At 46.1% G+C, this 24,193-nt stretch overlaps 1 protein-coding gene across 4 annotated transcripts in view; it reads left to right on the top strand.

The window, feature by feature from the left end:
- KDM1A (lysine demethylase 1A) overlaps positions 1-24,193 on the top strand; it is a 167,639-nt gene that overhangs the window by 120,100 nt on the left and 23,346 nt on the right. For 2 of the 4 annotated variants that reach the window (XM_074934529.1, XM_074934528.1), the window contains one exon: positions 12,276-12,463. In XM_074934529.1, coding sequence (XP_074790630.1) covers positions 12,276-12,463 — 188 coding nt within the window. Of the gene's footprint in view, positions 1-8,239; positions 8,944-12,275; positions 12,464-24,193 lie in introns of those variants that run through there. The other 2 variants (XM_074934532.1, XM_074934531.1) reach the window with 2 other exon arrangements.

Below are 24,193 nucleotides of genomic sequence, written 5' to 3'. Positions count from 1 at the left end.
TGTACTGGTTCTGACAATAGGAATTCAGTGGGAGAGCATTGTGCTACTCAGAAATGTCCATCACAGACCAGCACATTGTTCTCCAAGGCACAGTTCTGTTGGTGCAGGATTTGCTCTGTGGGCCTAAAATGAGACCAAGCAGCATGGGTAGAATCATAGGCTATGTCTACACTAAGGACCTTACAGCGGCACAGCTATACCACTGCAAGGTCTCCAGTGGTAGCTATGTTGGTGGGAGAGCATACCCCTGACTGACAAAAGTTTTACCAACAAAAGTGCTAGTGTAGACATACACAAAGTGTTAGAAGGGATTGCAGGTGTAAACCATTCAAGATAGGTGCCTATTCAGCCTCCTTTTGAAAACTTGCAATGAAGAATCTTCCACAACCTCCGTAGGCAGTCTGTTCCATTGTCCTACTGTTTTTACAGTTAGGAAGTTTTTCATGAGATTTAATGTAAATCTGCTATGTTGTAGTTGGAACCCATTGCCTCTTTTCCTGCCCCCTGTAGCAAGAGAGAACAGCCTTTCTCCATCCTTTTTATGGCACCCTTTCAAGCATTTGGAGACGGCTATCATGTCGTCCCCCCCTCCCCCCCCCAATCTTCGCTTTTCCAAACTAAACATACCCAGTTCCTTCGGCCTTTGCACATATGGCTTGCATTCCATCCCTTTGATCATCTTTGTAACTCGCCTCTGGATCATTTCCAGTTTCTCTACATCCTTTCTATACATAAGTGACCAAAATTGGACACCGTACTCTCGCTGAGTAGAGTGGTACTATCACCTCCCGTGACTTGCATGATGTGCATAGTTTATGCAACCTAAAATTGCATTTGCTTTTTTTGCAATAGTATCACATTGCTGGCTCCTGTTGAGGTTGTGATCCACCACAGCTCCCAGATCTTTCTCAGCAGTTGGCAATATCTCTCCCCGCCCTTCCCCCCCCCCCCGACCCCCCCCCCCCCCGGTATCTTTGTCATCTGCAAACTTGGTTACTGTGCTCTCCATTCCTACATCCAGGTCATTAATAAAGATGTTAAACAACTCTGGACCCAAAATAGACCCCTGTGGAACCCCACTTGAGTCCTCCCTTGAGTCCGACATCATTCCATTAATAAAAACAACGAGGAGTGGCACCTTAGAGACTAACACTTGTGGTACCTTAGAGACTAACAAATTTATTTGGGCATAAGCTTTTGTGGGCTAGTTAGTCTCCATCTTTGTTAGTCTCTAAGGTGCCACAAGGACTCCTCGTTGTTTTTGCTGATACAGACTAACATGGTTACCACTCTGAAACCTGATTCCATTAATAGTTACTCTTTGTTTGCGGTTGTTTAACCAATTATGTTGCCACTTAATGGTAGTTCTGTCAAGCCTGCATTTCTCCAGCTTACTTACCAGAATGTGATGTGGGACTGTGTCAAAGCCTTGCTGAAATCTAGATATATTATGTCCACAACATTCCCCCTATCCACCATATCCGTTACCCTGTCAAAGAAGGAAATCAGTTTGGTTTGGCATGATTTGTTCTTGGTAAATCCATGCTGGCCGCTAGTGATTACTCCTATATCCTCCAGGTTTCACAAATTGAGTGTTTTATACATTGCTTCCCAGGTATCAAAGTCAGGCTGACTGGTCTATAGTTCCCCGGCTCCTCCTTTTTACCCTTTTTAAAGATTGGCACTATGTTAGCTCTTCAGTCTTCCAGGACTTCTCCTGTCATCCGTGAATTTATAAATATTATTGCCAGTAGCTCTGAGATTTTTTTTCAGCTAATTGCTTCAGTACCTTCAGGTGAATAGCATCCAGCCCCACTGATTTGAATTCATTCAAATTGGTCAGAAGATCTAACATTTTCTTTACATATCCCGATCTGCATCCCTTCCCCTTTATTGTCTATGGTGACTTCACTAATCATCCGATCACATTATTTTTTGTGAGAAGGCTGAAGCAAAGTACACATTGAACAGCTTTGCCTTCTTATCTTCCATTAGCAGCACACCTTTTGCAATGAGTAGCGGGCCTACACCATCCCTGATCTTCCTTTTTTGTCTGACATATTTGAAGAACCTCTTCTTGTTACCTCTAACATTTCTTGCCAGTTGTAACTCAATCTTTGCCTTGGCTTTCCTGATTTCTGTCCTCTTATGGGAGGTGTTTAAAGTTAACCTTTGTCATCTGACTTCTTGATTCTGTACCAATTCAAAGAATGTTATGATTTCAAAGAGATATTTTGAGTTCTGAGACCTTTTTGGGTGAAATCCTTAGATTCTACTGCACAGTCAAAGCATTGTTCTGGAGAAAGTAATGTTGGTCCCAAAGCATCCTTAGTTCCAGACCTGTCTGATCAAGCTGACCAACTTTCTTCTGAGGCCTATATCCCTCCCTTCCTGAAGGGCAAGCAGCATAGTTTAAATCTGTTACCAAGCACTATACAGGGCACAAGATGTGCTACAGATCCTGTAATGGGTCAGCTCAGATATGTCATGCTGATTCAAAAGCTCCAAGGATAGAGAGAGTCAATCTTGGTTTCACAGGTTCAGGTTCTGTGGCCTTTGCGTTGGTTATTACAGGTCTTCCTGTTATTTTTGGATCATAGAAGATTAGGATTGGAAGTGACCTCAAGAGGTCGTCTAGTCCAGCCCTCTGCTTAACGCAGCACCAACCCAACTAAATCATCCCAGCCATCCCCCTAGGTAACCCACTCCAATGCTTCACTGTTCTCCTAGTGAAATAGTTTTTCCTAATATCCAACCTAGACTTCCCCCACTGCAACTTGAGACCATCGCTTCTTGTTCTGTCATCTGCCACCACTGAGAACAGCCTAGCTCTATCCTTTTTGGAACCCCCCTTCAGGTAGTTGAAGGCTGCTATCAAATCCCCTCTCACTGAGGGTGGCTTTGGAGCTGGTGGGTTCGTCAGCTCCATTGCAGATTTCAAGTCTAAATATGTCACCTGTTATCAGACCTTTGCCTTCTGGGAGGAGAAGTCCCTTGTTTCCAAGTGTGACGGAATGCACTTTGCATTCACACCTTACACACTACTGTAATAATCTTATAAAGTATCATTTAAAAGCTAATAACTTGCTGGTCAATCTCATCATCGAGAAATGTATGTAACAACATTGTTTGTGAAGTTATAAAATTCCCTTGTATGATGATGATAGCACATGTTCCAAACCCCACAGCCCTGCCCAGGCAGAAGTCAGTAAACAGGTCTGTCCTGAGCAAAGGAATGTGTGTTTGACTTAATTTGCATTTAAACAATCATCAAGCAGAAAGAAGGAAGGGAGGAAACCTGCATGTAAGCATACACAGGTGAAAGAACCCAGAGGAAGCATCCTTCCATCCTAGATAAATTTTCCAGCTGAGAATAAGGAAACATGCTTTTCAAAAGAAGGAGTGAAGCTATTAAAAAGGAGGGGGCAAACACCAAGTTACTTCTTTCTCCCTGTCCATCTCCCTCTTTGCACCTGAGAAGGCAAAAGAAACAGCCGTTGAACTCTGGGGAGGGGTTTGGAAGTCCTTGAAGTATGCGGTGAGAAACTTAGCTTTGGGTCTAATATAGTTTGAATCTAAGGCCGGGGCGGGGGGGGATCAATCTAAGTTACGCAACTTCAGCTACGTCAATAACGTAGCTGAAGTCGACATACTTAGACCTACTCACTGCAGAGGCTTCACTACAGTGAGTCGACTGCTGCCGCTCTCCCGCTGACTCTGCCTGCGCCTCTCGTGGTGCTGGAGTGCAGGAGTCGACGGGAGAGCGCTTGGGGGTCGATTATCACGTCTAGACTAGACGCGATAAATTGACCCCCACTGGATTGATCGCTGCCCGCCGATCCGGCGGGTAGTATAGACATACCCTAATATAGTATGGTTGGAAAACGGTTTCCAGAGAGTAGTTATCCGTAGTTAACAGTCAAGCTGGAAGGGCATATCGAGTGTGGTCCTGCAGGGATTGGTCCTAGGTCTGGTTCTGTTCACTATCTTCCTAAATGATTTAGGTAATGGTACAGAGAGTACAATTATAAAGTTTGCGGATGATACCAAGCTGGGAGGATAGGATTAAAATCCAAAATGATCTGGACAAACTGGAGTAATGGTCTGAAGAAAACGGGATGAAATTTAATAAGGAAAAATGCAAACTACTCTGCTTAGGAAGGAACAATCAATTTTGCACACACAAATTGGGAAATGACTGCCTAGGAAGGAGTACTGCGGAAAGGGATCTGGGGGTTATTGTGAATCACAAGGTAAATATGAGTCAACAGTGTAACACTGTTGCGCAAAAAAAAAAAAAAGGCAAACTATATTCTGGGCTGTCTTAGCAGGAGTGTTGTAAGCAAGACACGTGAAATAATTCTTCTGCTTCGTTCTGAGCTGATTAGGCCTCAGCTGGAGTCTTGTGTCCATTTCTGGGCACCACATGTCAGGAAAGATGTGGACAAAAGGAAGACACTCCAGAGAAGAGCAACAAAAATTATTAAAGGTCATAAAAACATGACCTATGAGGAAAGTTTGAAAAAAAATTGGGTTTGTTTTGTCTGGAGAAGAAAAGACTGAGGGGGGACATAAGTTTTCAAGTACATAGAATCATAGAATATCAGGGTTGGAAGGGACCTCAGGAGGTCATCTAGTCCAAACCCCTGCTCAAAGCAGGACCAATCCCCAATTAAATCATCCCAGCCAGGGCTTTGTCAAGCCTGACCTTAAAAACTTCAAAGGAAGGAGATTCTACCACCTCCCTAGGTAACGCATTCCAGTGTTTCACCACCCTCCTAGTGAAAAAGTTTTTCCTAATATCCAACCTAAACCTCCCCCACTGCAACTTGAGACCATTACTCCTTGTCCTGTCATCTTCTACCACTGAGAATAGTCTAGAACCATCCTCTCTGGAACCACCTCTCAGGTAGTTGAAAGCAGCTATCAAATCCCCCCTCATTCTTCTCTTCTGCAGACTAAACATTCCCAGTTCCCTCAGTCTCTCCTCATAAGTCATGTGTTCCAGACCCCTAATCATTTTTGTTGCCCTTCGCTGGACTCTCTCCAATTTATCCACATCCTTCTTGTAGTGTGGGGCCCAAAACTGGACACAGTACTCCAGAATCATAAACATAAAAGATTGTTATGGGGGGGGGGGGGATTGTTCTTGTTAACCCCAGAGGACAGGACAAGAAGCAATGGGCTTAAATTGCAGCAAGGGAAGTTTAGGTTGGACAATAGGAAAAACTTCCTAATTTTCAGGGTGTTTAAGCCCTGGAATAAATTGCCTCGGGAGGTTGTGGAATCTCCATCATTGGAGTTTTTTAAGAACGGGTTAGACAAACACCTGTCACGAATGGTCTAGTTATTATGTAGTCCTGTCTTGAGTGCAGGCGACTGGACTAGATGACCTATTGAGTTTCTTTCCAGTTCTGCAGTTCTATGATTCTGTTTGTTAGGCACCAGAAGTGTTTTATCTTTGTTTTTCTTGTAACCATTTCTGACTTCTATGCCTCATTACTTGTGTTCACTTAAAATCTCTTTGTAGTTAATAAACTTGTTTTATTATTTTATGTAATCTAGTGTAGAGCTGTCAAGCAATTAACAAAATTAATCGCGCGAGTAAACAATAGTATACCATTTATTTAAATATTTTTGAATGTTTTCTACATTTTCAAATGTATTTATTTCAGTTACAACACAGAATACAAAGTGTATAGTGCTTACTTTATATTTATTTTTAATTACAAATATTTGCACTGTAAAAAACAAAAGAAATAGTATTTTTCAGTTCACCTAATACAAGCACTGTAGTGCAGTCTCTTTATCATGAAAGTTGAACTTACAAATGTAGAATTATGTACAAAAAATGACTGCATTCAAAAATAAAACAATGTAAAACCTACAAGCCCATTCAGTCCTACTTCAGCCAATCGCTCAGACAAACAAGTTTGGTTACAATTTGCAAGCGATAATGCTGCCCGCTTCTTGTTTACAATGTCACCTGAAAGTGAGAACAGGTGTTTGCATGACACTGTTTTAGCCGGCATCGCAAGATATTTGCGTGCCAGATCGGCTAAAGATTCATATGTCCCTTCATGCTTCAGCCATCATTCCAAAGCACATGCGTCCATGCTGATGATGGGTTCTGCTCAATAACAATCCAAAGCAGAGCAGACCGACGCATGTTCATTTTCATCATCTGAGTCAGTTACCACCAGCAGAGGGTTGATTTTCTTTTTTGGTGGTTCAGGTTCTGTAGTTTCCCCATCGGAGTGTTGCTCTTTTAAGACTTCTGAAAGCATGCTCCACACCTCGTCCCTCTCAGATTTTGTACGGCACTTCAGATTCTTAAACTTTAGGTAGAATGATGTAGCTATTTTTAGAAATCTCACATTGGTACCTCCTTTGCGTTTTGTCACATCTGCTGTGAATGTGTTCTTAAAATGAACCTGTGCTGGGTCACCCTCCGAGACTGCTATGACATGAAATATATGGCAGAACGTGGGTAAAACAGAACAGAAGATATACAGTTCTCCCCCAAGGAGTTCAATCACAAATGTAATTAACTCATTATTTTTTTAACGAGCATCGTCAGCACAGAAGCATATCCGCTGGAATGGTGGCTGAAGTATGAAGGGGCATATGAATGTTTAGCATATCTGGCAGATAAATACCTTACAGTGCCAGCTACAAAAATGCCATGCGAATGCTTCTTCTCACTTTCATGTGACATAAATAAAAAGCAGGCAGCAGTATCCCCTGTAAATGTAAACAAACTTGTTTGTCTTAGTGATTGGCTGAACAAGAAGTAGGACTGAGTGGACTTGTAGGTGCTAAAGTTTTCCATTGTTTTATTTTTGAGTACAGTTATGTAACAAAATATCTACATTTGTAAATTACACTTTCACAAAAAAGAGATTGCACCACAGTTCTTGTATGACATGAATTGAAAAATACTGTTTCTTTTGTTTATTGTATTTAAAGTGTAAATATTTGTCATAAAAAATATCAAGTGAGCACTGTACACTTTGTTTTCTGTGTTGTAATAGAATCAATATATTTGAAAATGTAGAAAAACATTCCAAAAAGGTTTAATAAATTTCAGTTGGTGTTCTATTGTTTAACAGTGCGATTAATTTTTTTAGTTGAGTTAATCGCGTGTTCAATTTAATCCAGCGTGTTTAATTTAGTGTCTGGGTAACTCCATTTAAGGTGGTAAGCCATTGTGTATTATTCCCTTAAAGCTGTGGTTCTCAAACTGTGGGTCGCAGTGCTGGCATTAACTTGCTGGGGCCCGGGACTCAAGCCTGGGCCTGAAGCCTGAGCCCGAGCCCGAGCCCCACCGCCTGGAACTGAAACCAAAGCCCAAGAGCTCAGATTACAGGCCCCCGCACCCGGGGCTGAATCCCTTTTGACTTTGGCTTTCCTGCTTGGGGCGGTGAGGGTTGGGCGTGCTTAGGCTTCTATATGACCCTCCTGGGGTTGTATAGAAATTTTTGTTGTCAGAAGGGGGTCTCAGTGCAATGAAGTTTGAGAACCCCTGCCTTAAAGGAATAGTCCAGGAGAGGGCTGAGTAGTAGGTCTTGTACATTTTGCGGGGGAAATCACATTTTGCCTTCCTATGTGAAAGGGGTCACCGGTATAAATGTTTGAGAACCACTGGTCTACTCTGTAGTGACACAATGGGATGGTGAGAGTCTGTTATGTTTTTAAAAAACAATTTAATCTCATTTGAGACCACAAATACTAAAATGCCTTGATCATAATGTGGTTATTTCATGATATATAAGAACATAAGAACGGCCATTCTGGGTCAGACCAAAGGTCCATCTAGCCCAATATCCTGTCTTCCAACAGTGGCCAATGCCAGGTGCCTCAGAGGGAATGAACTGAACAGGTAATTATCAAGTGATCCATCCCCTGTTGCCCATTCCCAGCTTCTGGCAAACATAGGCTAGGGACACCATTCCTGCCCATCCTGGCTAATAGCCATTGATGGACCTATCCTCCATGAATTTATCTAGTTCTTTTTTGAACCATGATGTCACTACAGAGTTGATATAGGATTGTTTGGGAGTTTTTAACTGCATTTTTCACCTTAACATGGTGGATTTCTTAATCTGGCTGTATTTTAAAGAATCTTTATTGAGGTTACAGGGACAAACCATCTCGATGTGTAGAAAGAATAGTAAATATGGCAGGCAACCAGCTTGGCTTAACAGTGAAATCCTTGCTGATCTTGAACACAAAAAAGAAGCTTACAAGAAGTGGAAGATGGGACAAATGACCAGGGAAGAGTATAAAAATATTGCTCGAGGATGCAGGAGTGAAATCAGGAAGGCCAAATCACACCTGGAGTTGCAGCTAGCAAGAGATGTTAAGAGTAACAAGAAGGGTTTCTTCAGGTATGTTAACAACAAGAAGAAAGTCAAGGAAAGTGTGGGACCCTTACTGAATGAGGGAGGCAATCTAGTGACAGAGGATGTGGAAAAAGCTAATGTACTCAATGCTTTTTTTGCCTCTGTCTCCACAAACAAGGTCAGCCCCCAGAGTACTGCACCGGGCAGCACAGCATGGGGAGGAGGTGACCAGCCCTCTGTGGAGAAAAGAGGTTTGGGACTATTTAGAAAAGCTGGACGAGCACAAGTCCATGGGGCCGGACGCGCTGCATCCGAGAGTGCTAAAGGAGTTGGTGGATGTGATTGCAGAGCCATTGGCCATTATCTTTGAAAACTCATGGCGATAGGGGGAAGTCCCGGACGACTGGAAAAAGGCTAATGTAGTGCCTATCTTTAAAAAAGGGAAGAAGGAGGATCCTGGGAACTACAGGCCAGTCAGCCTCACCTCAGTCCCTGGAAAAATCATGGAGCAGGTCCTCAAGGAATCAATTCTGAAGCCCTTAGAGGAGAGGAAAGTGATCAGGAACAGTCAGCATGGATTCACCAAGGGCGAGTCATGCCTGACTAATCTAATTGCCTTCTATGACGAGATAACTGGTTCTGTGGATGAGGGGAAAGCGGTGGACGTGTTGTTCCTTGACTTTAGCAAAGCTTTTGACACTGTCTCCCACAGTATTCTTGCCAGCAAGTTAAGGAAGTATGGGCTGGATGAATGCACTATAAGGTGGGTAGAAAGTTGGCTAGATTGTCGGGCTCAACGGGTAGTGATCAATGGCTCCATGTCTAGTTGGCAGCCGGTATCAAGTGGAGTGCCCCAAGGGTCGGTCCTGGGGCCGGTTTTGTTCAATATCTTCATAAATGATCTGGAGGATGGCGTGGATCGCACCCTCAGCAGGTTTGCAGATGACACTAAACTGGGAGGAGTGGTAGATATGCTGGAGGGTAGGGATAGGATACAGAGGGCCCTAGACAAATTAGAGGATTGAGCCAAAAGAAATCTGATGCGGTTCAACAAGGACAAGTGCAGTGTCCTGCACTTAGGACGGAAGAACCCCAGGCACCGCTACAGACTAGGGACCGAATGGCTCGGCAGCAGTTCTGCAGAAAAGGACCTAGGGGTTACAGTGGACCAGAAGCTGGATATGGGTCAACAGTGTGCCCTTGTTGCCAAGAAGGCCAATGGCATTTTGGGATGTATACATAGGGGCATTGTCAGCAGATCGAGGGACGTGATCGTTCCCTCTATTCAACATTGGTGAGGCCTCATCTGGAGTACTGTGTCCAGTTTTGGGCCCCACACTACAAGAAGGATGTGGAAAAATTGGAAAGAGTCCAGCAGAGGGCAACAAAAATGATTAGGGGACTGGAACACGTGAGCTATGAGGAGAGGCTGAGGGAACTGGGATTGTTTAGTCTGCGGAAGAGAAGAATGAGGGGGGATTTGATAGCTGCTTTCAACTACCTGAAAGGGGGTTCCAGAGAGGATGGCTCTAGACTGTTCTCAGTGGTAGCAGATGACAGAACAAGGAGAAATGGTCTCAAGTTGCAGTGGGGGAGGTTTAGGTTGGATATTAGGAAAAACTTTTTCACCAGGAGGGTGGTGAAACACTGGAATGCGTTATCTAGGGAGGTGGTGGAATCTCCTTCCTTAGATATTTTTAAGGTCAGGCTTGACAAAGCCCTGGCTGGGATGATGTAGTTGGGGATTGGTCCTGCTTTGAGCAGGGGTTTGGACTAGATGACCTCCTGAGGTCCCTTCCAACCCTGATGTTCTATGATTTCATGGGATTCTAATGCTTGGTTTTAGGCCATTCCTGTAGTGTATTAATTAATGTTATGTTCAGCCGTAATGCCCTTTTAGCATAGCTTGTATCCGGGAATAGAGAGAGAGCCAGGTTGAAGAAGAAATAAAAAACATGGGGATATTGTTAGGTTTATGTACAGTGCCTAGCATAATGGGAGTGCTGGTCCATACTGTTGTTAGTGCTGTGGCATTGTTAGTGTTGCTGGTCTTGGAGCTCCAGTGTTAGCTGCTCCAGCAGAGAGTGCAGCTTGCTGATTCAGCAGACTTCAGTGTTGTTCATAAAAGAAGACCACAGGCAAGGTTTGATGCTGAAGGCACTCAGCCAGGTTTATTGTCAGCAAAGCACAGCACTAGCACCCTGTCCAATGGGTCACAGGGATACTGATACAGACATGCTATCGACAAGGTGAAGGTTCAGTCAGCATAGCAGGATGCTGTCCCTTAGACTGATATAAAGTTGCCCCTCCTGTGACTTCTTAATTTGTACATTGATACAAACAAATTACATATTACACTCCTGGAGGTTAGTTACCACCCTTATATCTTGCAGCTCGGGGTGGGCAAACTTTTTGGCCCGAGGACCACATAGGGGTGCAAAACTGTATGGAGGGCTGGGTAGGGAAGGCTGTGCCCCCCAAACAGCCTGGCCCCTGCCCCCTATTCACCCCCTCCAACTTCCCATCCCCTGACTATCCCCTCCTGGGACCCCCCGCCCCAAACCGTCCTTCCCCCCCAGGATCCCACCCCCTATCCAACCCCACCTGCTCCCTGTACCCTGACTGCCCCGACCTATCCATACCCCCGCCCCCTGACAGCACCCCCTCCCCCGGGACTCCCACGGCCTATCCAATGCCCCCTGTTCCCCAGCCCCTGACCATCCCAGAACTTCTGCCCCATCCAACCGCTCCCTGTCCCCGTCCCCTGACCGCCCCCCGGAACCCGCTACCCAATGTTCTTCACCGCCGCGCGCCCCCACCCCCCTTACCATGCCACTCAGAGCGGCAGGAGCTCGCAGCCCCGCTGCCCGTGCGGCGGCATGGCTGCGTGAGAGGGGGAACAGCGGGGGAGGGGGCGGGGGCGAGCCTCCTGGGCCAGGAGCTCAGGGACCAGGCAGGACAGTCCCGCAGGCTATAGTTTGCCCACCTCTGTCGTAGCTGCTAGATCAAACAAAACCTCCTCATCCATTATCCTGTCATCCCCTCTTTATCTTGACATGGGGTTGGTGTGATGTTGTACCATATCTTAGGAATGTGTTAAGTAGGTACTTCAGAGATCTGTGTTTTTGTACCATCCTCTACAATCAGGAATGTGCTTACTTGGTTAGCTGACACCTAGCTTGTTACTATTCTGCGCTAAGTTACTATACTACTATCCTACCCTAAGTTATGCCTAGGGCTCCAGCAAGGCTGCTAAACTCTTAGACTGGGCTCTGAGGTAACTATTTGAGAGCAGTTTCATTGGGAAGTGACAGCAACAAAATAGGGTGATTAAAGAGAATTAAAGGAAGCCAACTCAGCAGGCATAGATGCAACGCTCAAGAAACTTGGTCATTCTCAATACAGTAGACATCTCCTGCCTTGAATGTGGCAATCACCCACTCTGACCTTCCTTCCACCTTGTCTAGCCTACATAAAACGTTGTAGCTGAAATATCTTCCTGTGTCACTGCTCTGCCCATATTATTCCCCTTCTTGAATCTCCATTGGCATCCTGTCTCCATTTGTATCAAGACTAAGGCGTTTCCCACATCTTTGCAGAGCTATGGGGCAGGGAATGTCTTTGTATGTATTTGCTCAGGGTGCACTGCAGTGGGGGCCTTAGTACTCAGTGTTATCTCTGAACAGTCCTTGTATTACCATAGTGCTTAGTTATTCAAATACTGAATTCCTTGAATGCTGTTAATATTGCAGATTCAAGCACTCAAAAATTAGACCATGTCAGAATTAAGGTTGTCTGTGCAACCTAAATTCTGTCCCACTGTGCGAATGCATTATGATAGTCTCCTAAGTATATGATCATGCACTGTTTTTTCCATAGGACCCTGGCTTATTAAATGTCTAAATCCGTGCTTTTCCTTACCTTTACCAGGATGCGAAGTGATAGCTGTGAACACCCGCTCCACTAGCCAGACTTTTATTTATAAATGTGATGCTGTCCTGTGCACTCTTCCCTTGGGAGTGTTGAAACAGCAACCACCTGCTGTACAGTTTGTGCCTCCTCTTCCTGAGTGGAAAACGTCTGCTGTGCAGAGAATGGGATTTGGCAATCTTAACAAGGTAACTTGACCGGGAGGGGAAAAGCAGTAGAGGAATTAGTACGATAAATAGATTCTGGAATGCATGCTAAGCTGGAGAGCAGCTCCCCCCCTCTTTCTTTCTAGAACCCCATTCTTTGAATTGTATGAAGAGTCATTTTTGTGCAAAATGTGAGATGCACTGAGCTTGACTTAGGAACACATCTATAAAAGGATACCAAACAAATTCTGTCTTTTCCCTTTCTACTATAGGAGCTAGAACCTCCCTTATCCTTCTTAAGGTATTTCTCCTCTTTACTGCGTAGCTTTGCAGTGTGCTTCTGGGTACCAGGTGGCATCATAAGTGCAGCATTGAAGCAAAGAACCTCAGTTTACATCTGCTGAAGACCTGTTGGTACACATCCGCGCCACTAAGCCTTGATTGTGATCTGGATTGGAAGAACACCTCTTTAAGAGGATAGTTCAGTCCCATGCTGATTAAATCTTTGGTCTCTGTGAGACTGCCAAATGAAATGCCAATCGGTGGTGGTTCTTTTGTGTGACGGTCCCTATGTATATTCCACACTTGGGTGCTCATGCGCCTGAGTCTGGGCGTTTCCTCCAAGCAATGTCTATTGACTCATATATGCGCAGTGTTTTTCCTCATGCTTCTGACCAAGGATATAAGGCGCAGTACAGGTCAACACCACTCCAGTTCCTTCTTACGGCCCCATGGCCTGAGTCGGAACCCCTATTCCTCCGTCGCTCTTATTTCAATAAGAAAGTTGTTCTGTATACCTGTGTAAATGGTTTTGCATAGTTAGTATAGAACCCCTCCCCAGTTGAGGGGAAGAACTCCTCGCTACCTGAGGACCATGCCCAAGGTCCCGGGCTTCAAGAACTGTGTATCCTACACTTGTTCCTTTTCCATCAGTAAGGAGCATCAATGATGTCTCTACTGTCTGGGTGAGGTGAACATCTCGATGAAGTGCAGCCTCTGTAAGTCCTTCCTGCCCAGAACTACAGAGGTTTATGAGCTCTGACTCCATACATTCCTGATGGAAGAGGCTATGAGATCCCGGACTCAATCTGATCCTGACCAGGGATACCCCCCTGTACAGTGGCCTCTGCTGACTTGTAGTGCCCCTCCTAGCATAAGCCATGGTGTGGAGCCATTGGCACAGAAGTCCAAGGACAAGCTCCTCCCCACACAAGTAAGAAATTATATCTCATAGGCATAAGAGTAGATCCCCACAGCGGACTGCTCATAAGAGACGTGTTTCCTCCCTGAGCCATGCCAAGTCTGGTGAGATGTTGCGTGTGGATCCGATGGAACCGTTGATAAAGACCGCCCAACTGGAAGGTAAGGTAAAGAAGAAGCGGGATTCATCAGTACCATGTCAGTGGTGAGACATATGGAGCACCCAACTACGAGTGCGGCCCCACGTGTTCTATGATTGCCGCCATGTCAATCCTCAGACCAGCCAAACTGGGTCCCTCTGTATTCTCAGTGGTAACCCCATGGGCTCTAGGATGTACGGAGATGTTCCTGACTGAAAGAGGTGTTCCTGCCATACCCATAGTCTCTGCTCCTGTCGCGTCCATCCATTCTCTGGGACATTCCTATGCCTGAGGATGAACTGTTACTCCTGTTGAAGGAGAGGCCCCTTTCCCATCCATCGGATCGGGGCTCCCCACTAACGCTGTTTCCAGTGGACCCATCATCTGACTCAGAGGTGTCCTAGGACGTAGCCCTGCCAGTGTGTCTGCTGCAGCCCAGGAGCCCAGAGAGAGAGCCAAGGCAACCTTATCTGCCTGGCATAACCTGCCCCAGGGAAGCATGGGTTCTGCTGAGACTGATGGAATCCTCTTTCTGGCCCTACTGGAGCCCCTGGGACCCATACCACAGCTGTCCAGCACCATCACAGGGGTCTTATCGTTCCTCCCCTTCTCACAGCCAGCTCCACTGGTATATGACAAGGAAGATGTGGAATTGGTACTGCCACTGGAGCCTCCTCGTTGCTGGATGAGGGGGTCATCCATTTGCTGCCCTCTCTGCTGGGTGACCACCAGCAATACCAAGAACTGGTAGCTACGCGTGTAGCAATCTATAAATTCCGCTGGAGGAAGTCCAGTATCCCCAACATCATCTCCTGGATATCCTGTAAATGAGGCCATACTGGCACAGACCAGAATGGTTTGGCGCATGCCCATATCAGGCGCCCCCACCCCATGCCAGCCAAAGGGACTGATTTCCTGGTTATGCACCCAGCCCCTAATTCACTCGTGGTGCAAACAGTTGCGGAGCAGGCTTGACAACACCCACAGAAGTCCACCCCTCTAGACAAGGAGTTGAAAATGTTGACCCTCCTAGGCAGGAAGGTCTTTTCCTCTGTGGGGTTGCAGTTTTGTATAGCCAACTACCAGGCACTGTTGGCTAAGTATGATTTGAATCTCTACAGCAGGCTGGCAGAGTTTAAGGACAAGCTCCTGTAGATGACCAGGCCTAATTCCAGACTTTGGTAGATGTGAGGGGAAACTGGTAGCAAAAGTGGCCCTCAAGGCTGTGGTGGACGCTGCTGACACTGCATCCAATTATCTGGCCACTGGACTGGTTATGCTCAGAGACTCTTGGCTCAAGTCTTCGGCTTTCTTGAGGGAGGTCCAAAACACCATGGAGAACCTCCCTTTTGACAAAAACAATCTTTTTAACAACAAGGTGGATGAGTCTCTGCAGTCCCTGAATAACTCGCGCTCCACTCTGCAGTCACTGGGAATCTACACCCCAACTCCCAGGAAGAAGCACCAGTCCTTAAGACCATGGCCACCTACCTGGGTGGCCACTTTGGCATCGATAATTCCCTCCTTCCAGGAGGGAGTATGGTTCGTGGCTCTCAACGTGAAAGACGCATACTTCCATGTGGACATCCAACCATCTCACAGGAAGTTCTTCTGATTTAAAGTGGGGCAACAACACTACCAGTTTCGCGTCCTCCCTTTCGGCCTAGTGACAGCACCAAGGGCCTTTATGAACATGTTCGTAGTTGTAGTGGCACAGATGGGTGCCGGGGGCGTTCGGTTTTCCTGTACCTGAATGACTAGCTTCTAGTGGAACAATCTCAGCAAGAAGTTCTTGTGATTCAGTCTCTTCAACACCTCCTTTCCTCCTTAGGAGTCTATTTTATCGCCTAGGCAGATGATAAACTTTATAGGGGCAAGGCTGGACTCAGTCTCTAAATGAGCCTTCCTTTTGGTGGACCAGTTCTTTGCAATGACCACCCTGATTGCCCACTTTGCCTCTTTCTTTTGGAGCACGTGGCCGCCTGCACCTACATGACACCGCTTGAGACTTCACCTGCAGCACCTACAAGCCTGGCTTAATTCAACCTGCAGCCCAACCAGGGGACCACATTGACTTCAGGGTCACTGTTCCCTCAGACGTTCTGGCCCCTCTCACTTGGTGGTCCGATCTGACCAAGGTCATAAATGAAACCCCTTTCAGCCCTCCCAGACTGAGAGCCACCATCATGACGACACCTCCCTTACAGGATGGGGTGCCCATCTAGACCACACTGCACAAGATGAATGAATGCCATGGGAAGCCACGTTACACATAAACATCCTGGAACTCAAAGCAGTTCATCTCGCCTGCAAAGCCTTCCTTCCCCTTATACCAGTGGTTTTCAAACTTTTTGTATTGGTGACCCCTTTCACACAGCAAGCCTCTGAGTGTGACCCCCTTCTAAATTAAAAATGGGGTGGGATTTAATTTAATGGAGGCTTGGGGCTGTCAGCCTCATGGAGCTGACAGCTCAAGACCCCCATGTAACCACCTTGCATCCCCCAGTTTGAGAACCCCTGCCTTATACTCTCCCTCCACGTGCAGATCCTGTTGGACAACATCAACAAGCAGGGAGGGCGACATCTCATTCCCTTTGCTCCAAGGCAGTCAGGCTGTGGAATTGGTGTGTCAGGACAAGTCTACACTACAGTGCTACTGCTTGAAGGGGGCTGTAGGCAGTGACTCCCAGGGTGATGCTCTCCTGTTTTCCTGGACAGGTGACCTTCGATGTGCCTTTCTTCCGATTCCCCTTTTCCCTCACTTTCTCCTAAAAGTTGACTGAGATGGGGCCACCATCATTTTCATAGCACTTTACTGACCCCGGCAGTTCTAAATCGCAGAGCTCTTGAAGCTCTCCACCCGACCACTGTTCAGGCTCTGTTCTTTCCCGGATCTTCTCACATAGGACCAAAGGAGACTCGGGTATCCCAATTCAAACTCCTTTCACCTCACAGGCTGGTGTTTGGATGGACGTCTAACGTAGAACATGCATGTTCAGCCCTGGTCCAATGGATCCTTAACTAGAGCAGGAAAGAGTCCACCAGCGGGTGAAGTGGCTCCATTTCTTGGAGTGGGTGCACCGCCACCACCTTTCTCTTGACATGGTGACCATCCCAGTTGTCCTCAATTATCTCCTCACCCAGAAAACATTGGGCTTAGCCTTAGCTCCCTCCATGTGCATCTGGCAGCACTTAGTGTCTTCCTTCCCCCACTGGAGGGACGCTCTATCTTCACATACCCAACAATGGCATGCTTTATGAAAGGCTTGGTCAGGACTTCCCCACCTGCTGTCAAACCCATGCCCCAGTGGGATCTTAACCTTGTCCTCTCAGCTGTCACGGCGCCACCCTTCAAACCTATGGCAACCTTTACATGACCCACCTTTCCATGAAAGTTGCATTCCTAGTAGCCATCACTTTGGCCGGGGTGGGGGGGGGGGAATCAGTGAGCTAGCAGCCATGATGGTAGACCCTCCCTACACAGTTTTGCACAAGGAGAAGGTTTCACTGTGGTTACACCCCAAATTCCTCCCCAAGGTTGTCTTCGAATTCCATCTCAACCAATCAATCCACTTACCTGTATTTTTTCTGAAACCACATGCCTCTTCGAACTACAAGAAGCTACGCTCCCTTGACATCAGACATGCCCTGGCATTCTACCTACAAAGAACTAGGCCCTTTAAAAAGTCTGAGACTTTGTTGCCATGGCAGAAAGATCAAGGAGCCAAGCCATATCCTCACAAAAGATCTCTTAAGTGGATCTCAGGCTGCATACTTAATGCTACAAGATATCAATCCTCCTGCCTCCTGGGGATGTTTCAGCTCACTCTACATGGGCACAGGCTGCTTCCATGGCTGTGTTATCAGACATCCTATTGCAGGACATTGGTGAATTGTGCACTCATTTACAGCACGCTACGCGCAAGCAGCCATGCCATGGATGCAGCGGTAGGATGGGCCATCTTGCAAATCGCTCTGCCATCAGCCTCTTCACACCCACCTCCACACTGAAACTAGGGCCCTACCACGGACTGTGAAATCGGTCTTTTGTGTGCTTTTATCCTATACAGATTTCACGTGGGAGACCAGCATTTCTCAAATTAGGGTTCCTGACCCAAAGGGAAGTTGCGGGGGGGGGGGGGGTGTCACATTATTGCCACCCTTACTTCTGCGCTGCCTTCAGATCTGGGCAGCTGGAGAGCGGTGGCTGTTGGTCAGGCGCCCAGCCCTGAAGGCAGCACCATCCTCCCCCTCCCCCCCCGCAGCAGCACAGAAGTAAGCATGGCAATACCATACCAGGCCAGCCTTCCTTTTGCACTGCTGCTGGCGGCGGCGCTGCCTTCAGAGCTGGGTTCCCTGTCAGGAGCCGCTGCTCTCCAGCTGCCCAGCTCTGAAGGCCACGCCGCCACCGGTAGCAGTGCAGAAGGGAGGGTAGCAGTACTGCAACCCCCTTTAAAATAACCTTGCAACAATCCCCCTCTATCCCCCCCCCCCCCCCCCGCAACTCCTTTTTGGATTGGATCCTTACAATTACAACACCCTGAAATTTCAGATTTAAATAGCTGAAATCAAGAAATTTACCAGTTTAAAAATCCTATGACCGTGAAATTGACCAAAATGGATTGTGAATTTGATAGGGTCCTACTGATCACTGCTCGCAAGGCATCCATGTGGAACCATCACTCGAAGAAGAAAAGGAGGTTACTTGCTGTAGCTGGACGTTCTTTAAGATGTGTGGTTCCTATTTGTATTCCACTACCCATCCTCCTTCCCCTCTGCTTCGGTCTTGGTTACATTGCATTAAGAGGGGAACTAGAGTGGCATCAACTTGCACCGCTCCTTGTACCCTCGGCTGGAAGCACAAGGAAAGACACTCCGCTGGACAACGGACGCTGTGTGCGGGAAACTTCCCAGACTTGGGCACGTAGTGCACGTGCATACCATATTCGGAATACAGAGAGGGACCACACATCTTGAAGAGCCTCCAGTTACAGTAAGTAAGTTCCTCTTTTAGATGGAGATTTTTCACATGTACCTAACTGATTTGGGGGCATGTATTTAATTGGCATGTTCTACATATGCCACTTACCAGTGAGTTTGAACTGGTGAGGTAAGATGAAAGTCTCTGTATCTCATTGCAGTGAAGATTACTCCTGGGGGAATTCTGCACCAAAAAATTTAAAATTCTGCCCACGTTTTAAATTTCTGTGTATTTTATTTGTCAATATAACACAATATAATCACTCTAGTTTCAATTATTTTGGTAATTTTATTTCAAAATACCTGTCAGCAAGTATGTCAGCAATATAGATAACAACAAAAAAGATCCCCCAGGAGTAGAGAGTTAAAGAAACCCCTATGGTAGCAGTTCTCAACCAGTGGTCTGGGGCCCCCTGGGGGGCTGTGAACAGGTTTCAGGGAGTCTGCCAAGCAGGGCCGGCATTAGACTTGCTGGGGTCCAGGGCGGAAAGTTGAAGCTCCGCCGTGTGGGGCAGAAGCCCAGGGCCCCAAACCCCACCACTTGGGGCTGAAGCCGAAGCCTGACCAACTTAACTTCACAGGGCCCCCTTTGGCATGGGGCCTCTGACAATTGCTGTGCTTGCTACCCTTAAACACCAGCCCTGGCTTTTATATGCAGAAAACCGGTTGTTGTGGCATGGGTGGGCCATGGAGTTTTTATAGCATGTTGGGGTGTGCCTTGGAAAGAAAAAGTTTGAGAATACCTGGACCCAGCTCCTTTACTGTCCCCCTGGGGCACGCGGTGCAGTGCAGCTCTGCCCTTCCTCACCCTTTGCCAGAGCTGGGTCTCATGGGCCCTCTCCTATCACCAGAAGAATGAGGATCAAGCTGGACAGCCAGGGTGTGCAGAGCCTCCATCCCTACTGGGCTGGGCACTCCACTTACTGTGATCCAGGTTCTGCAGAGCTCAGCAGCCCCTAGTGGCAACCAGTAGCTCTGCAGCCCCGAATCTGCAGGGAAAACATGGAAATCTGCATAAATTCTGAATTGTGCAGTGGTGCAGAATTCCCCCAGGAGTAGAAGATGCACCTCTGTAATGGGAAAATTAAAACTTAATTGTGATCCTTCATAATATTTCCAGGACATTGTAGAATGTGGCAAAAATAGGTGAGACCTTTTCATACTGAAGGATCCCCACTGAATTTCAAATTTGTCTTGCTTCTCCCCTCTTGGAGAGATCACAGCCGGAAGGCAGAGGATCTTCCACTATGTTCCTGAGCTGTTTTGGACAAAAGGTTCTTGTCTGTCCCCTTTTTTGGTCACAATCATGCATTCTGCTCATCTGCAGGGATTCAGACTCGCTCAGTAATTTTAATGCCTTTCAACTGCTCTAATCTGGAATCAGACGGCATTTCTGCTTTGGGCTGAAAGATGTTAAATGACCACGAGAAGGTCTGAACACCTGCGGTGAGCATTTACTCTTGCTGAATACACAGTCTGGTGGATTGGGAGAGGAGGTGTGATTAAAAAGAGAGGTGAGGCAGACCTGGCAGGTTGCACTGCATATGGAATAGGGTCCCCGGTATTGACTGTCCTTAATCTTAGTTAGAATTGAAAAGACATAGTTAGGTGTCTTTTGCCCTCTCTGCTGTTGTGGAGTTGTTCGCTATTGTATGTTTGCTCCCTGTCTTGTTTTAAATTTCTCAGGTTCTATTCTGCAACCTAATTGATTTCCCTAAATCTAGATGTTTGACTGTTAAAATTTCTGCAGACTTAATTTAATGCCTGTAATTGCTAGTTATACCTCCTTATATCTCCACAATAAGTTCTCTGCCTTGTTGGTGTTTTCATCCTTCTAGTATTTGTAGAATCTTACCTTTTGTGTCCCTCCCCCCCTTTTACATTAATAATCAATTAGCCAAGCATTAGGTATTTAGCTATTTTAATCATTCATCTCTAGTCTCTCCTTCAAGTCCCCTGATAATTATTGTTGCTCCTCTCTGAACTCCCTCTGATTTGTCAACATCTTTCTGGTAAAGTGATGTCAAGAATTGGGTGCAATGTTTGAGACGGTCATGCCAGAGCAGTACACAGAGGGAGTTTTACATCCCTATCCTGTGCTATTTGTGTGTGAAGCCCCATTCATATAGCCTTTTTTTTTTTTTTTTTTTTTTGCTGTTATGTACTATTGGAGAGACATCGTTACTTTGCTGTATCTCTGCCCCAGATCTGTCAGAATTTACTACTTCCCTTGAGTGTGTGTGTTTCAGATAAGTTTTCCCTAAATGTATTTATCTGCATTTTTCCAAGCTGCATATTTTTTAATTTTCTTCCCATATTTCAAACCTCTCTGTCATTTTGCATTATTTGTCCTCATTGGTGTTTGCATTTACTCCCAATTTAATATCAGCTGTGAGTTTAATTACTATATTGTTGACTTCCTCTTCTAGACTATCATGGAAGATAATCTGGTGTTCAATACTGCCTTCATCCAATCTCTAATTCACTATTTTTCTATGCTTTTGTTGTTTCTACAGCCAATATCAGTCAACATTGTTCAATGCAAGACTATGAAAATTTTAAGGGCTGTCTTTCAAAATATAACATTAAATTAAATCCCTTACTAAAATTCAAATATAATGGCTTTCCTTTCATCTGCTAATTTAATAATTATTTGGCAAGATCTATTCTGAACAAAATCTTACAGTGCTGTTTATTCTCTAAATATTCAGGCCTAGTGATTTGGGGTACCTCAATTTTTGGGCCAAAAACTTAAGATGCCTTAGAGGAGTCTGATTTTTCAGACAGCACTGAGCACCCATCCTCTGAAGTCATATTGGAGTGACACTTGCGCCCATTGGAGCATCTCTCCCGTTTAGGGGACTGCCTTCCTGTTATCCAGCAGGCTTGGAAACTGACCACCACGGAAAAGTGGGTCATAGAGGTCATAACATCTGACTATACCATCCGTTTTACATCATGCCCTCTCATCCCCACCTCCTTCCCCATCCCTCTTCAGGACCTGTCTCTCGAGTTTGTGTTAAGACAACAGTTTGACTCTCTCCTCCAGCTAGAAGAGGTAGAATTGATCCCTTCCCCCCACAAGACAAGAAGTTCTGCTCAGAGTGTTTCCTTGTGCCAAAGAAGGAGGGAGGCCGATCTAAGACACTTAAAGCACATGAAGCCTTAAAGGTTCAGGATGGTGACTCTGGCAACTATAATTCTCTTATTGGAGGAAGGGGATTGGTTTTCAGCCCTGACCTACAAGATACCTATTTTCGTATATCAATTAAGCCCACCACACAAGAAATACCTGCACTTTATTGTAGGCCAGGATAATTTCCAATACCTTCTTAGTTGCCCTCACTTTTGCTTGTAGAGTTGGGTAAATTGGGGCCGTAATGGTAGACCCTTTATGGTATTCTTCAGGGATAAAGTCTCCTTACACCCACATCCTAAATTCCTATAGAAAGTTCTGTAGGATTTCCACTTTAATCAATCCATCCATCTACCAGTATATTTTCTGAAACCTCATAATTCTCAACAGGAATCCTATTCGCATACCCTGGATGTTAGAAGAGTTTTGGCCTTCTATTTGGATAGGACCAGGCAATTCTGAAGATCTCTTAGGCTCTTCATCTCCATCATAGATAGAGGCCAGGGATTCTCTGTCTCTACTTAGAGACTGTCAAAATGGATATCTGGTTGTATTGTCACTTATGAGACCGCAGGTGCTCAACCCCCTCATGCAGTGATAGCACATTTGGCCAGTTCTCAGGCAACATCTTACAACATTACTGAAGAATGTAACAATTTCCAAAATAGGTAGGACTGCTACCTGGGTTTCAATAAATATCTTTACCCAACTTTATGCCCTTATCCAGGCTGCCAGATCCGATGCGACCCTCTGTTCTGCAGTATTATCTTTAGTTCTGGACGGTTTTCTGAAGCTCCCTCCTCCTCCTGTCAGAATACTGCTTGGAAGTCCCCTGAGGTGGAGCACCCATAGGGACACTACTAGAAGAAGAGGTTTCTCACCTTGTGCTCTATCTGTGGTTCTTTGAGATGTGTGTCCTTATGGGTGCTCCACTCCCATCTTCCTTCCCCTCCGCTTTAGAGTGTTCCCTAAGGGATGTTGGGTAGAGAGGGAACTGAGGGTGGTTTGCCCACGTACTCCTATATAACCTCGGTGTCTGACAGGAGGCGGCTTAGGTTACAAGTGTGGGCCCAACAGATGCTGCTAGCTGAAAATGTCTGATCAAGGATTGAGAGGCACATGCACACCTGAAGTGGAGCACTCACAGGAAGAAAAGCAGTTACTGTACAAGGTCAATAACCGCTTCTTGGGGAGAAGTTCTATGGCCTGTGTTATACAGGAGGTCAGACTAGATTTTTCCCAAAGGGACTTTCTGGCCTTGTAATCTATAAATTAAAACACTGCTTTAAAGGGACACAGTTCAGTGGAGGGCGGCACGCAAAAAGTGAGCAGGAGACTCCAGGTCACTCTGCCTCCTCTTCTTCTTCTCCCTTTCAGTGTTTAGGGGCTCAAACTCATCAGGTGTGTTAGATGGCTCGAAGAAGCTGAGCTCCCAGGTACAATTGTTCTCACTGCTCTGAACTTGGCCCAGGGAGGGGAATGGCATCTGGGAGCATGGCTGTGGAGGTACAGTGAGGAACATATGCTGGTGATCCCAGTACCCTATATTCTTCTTCGAGTGCTTTCTCATGTTGATTCCATGATAGGTGTGCGCACACCCACGTGCACAGTCAGAATTTTTTGCTTTAGCAGTATCTGTAGGGCCAGCCCTGGCGCCCTCTGAAGTCCTGCTCTCATGTACCAGTATGTGAGGCGCCGCCGGCCCTATGCCTTGTCAGTTTCTTCTTACTGTTTGTGACGGTCGTCAGAGCGCCTTTCCTCTTGTATCCGCAAGTGTGATAGCGTTTTTTTCTTCATTACTCACTGTTCTTCTCTTGTACATAGTTTATTTTAGTTAATAAATAATGTTAGTTAAGAGTACCCAAAAGGACGGGGCATGCCCCAGTTCCCGGGCTTCAACTCGTGCTCAGCTTGCCATAAGCTGATGCCGGTTAGCAACCCTCACAATGGCTGCCTGAAATGTTTGGGGGAGACACACATAAAGGAGATGTACAGAATTTGCAAAAACTTTAGGCCAAGGACCCAGAGGCCAGTATCGGATCCATCCCGCTTCAACTCGACTCTGAGAATATCTGCATCGGTGCGAGTGAAAGAGTGTGGTGAGCTATGGACCACCTGCCCACCCTGGATCATCATGGGGCCACTTCGATGTCGAAACGCCTGAGCCCTCCCAGAGATGCAAAGAAGTTAGACCTTTTTGGGAGAAAGGTTTATTCAACAGCCAGTATCCAGCTCCGGGTGTCAAACCATCAGGCCCTGTTGGGGAGATACAATTTTAATTTGTGAGACTCCCTTCCACAGGACTCGGTCTGCAGT

The sequence above is a fragment of the Natator depressus genome, chromosome 19 (genome assembly GCF_965152275.1).
Source record: "Natator depressus isolate rNatDep1 chromosome 19, rNatDep2.hap1, whole genome shotgun sequence".
NCBI classification, from domain to species: Eukaryota; Metazoa; Chordata; order Testudines; family Cheloniidae; genus Natator; species Natator depressus.
This window is presented reverse-complemented; position numbering and strand designations above follow the sequence as displayed.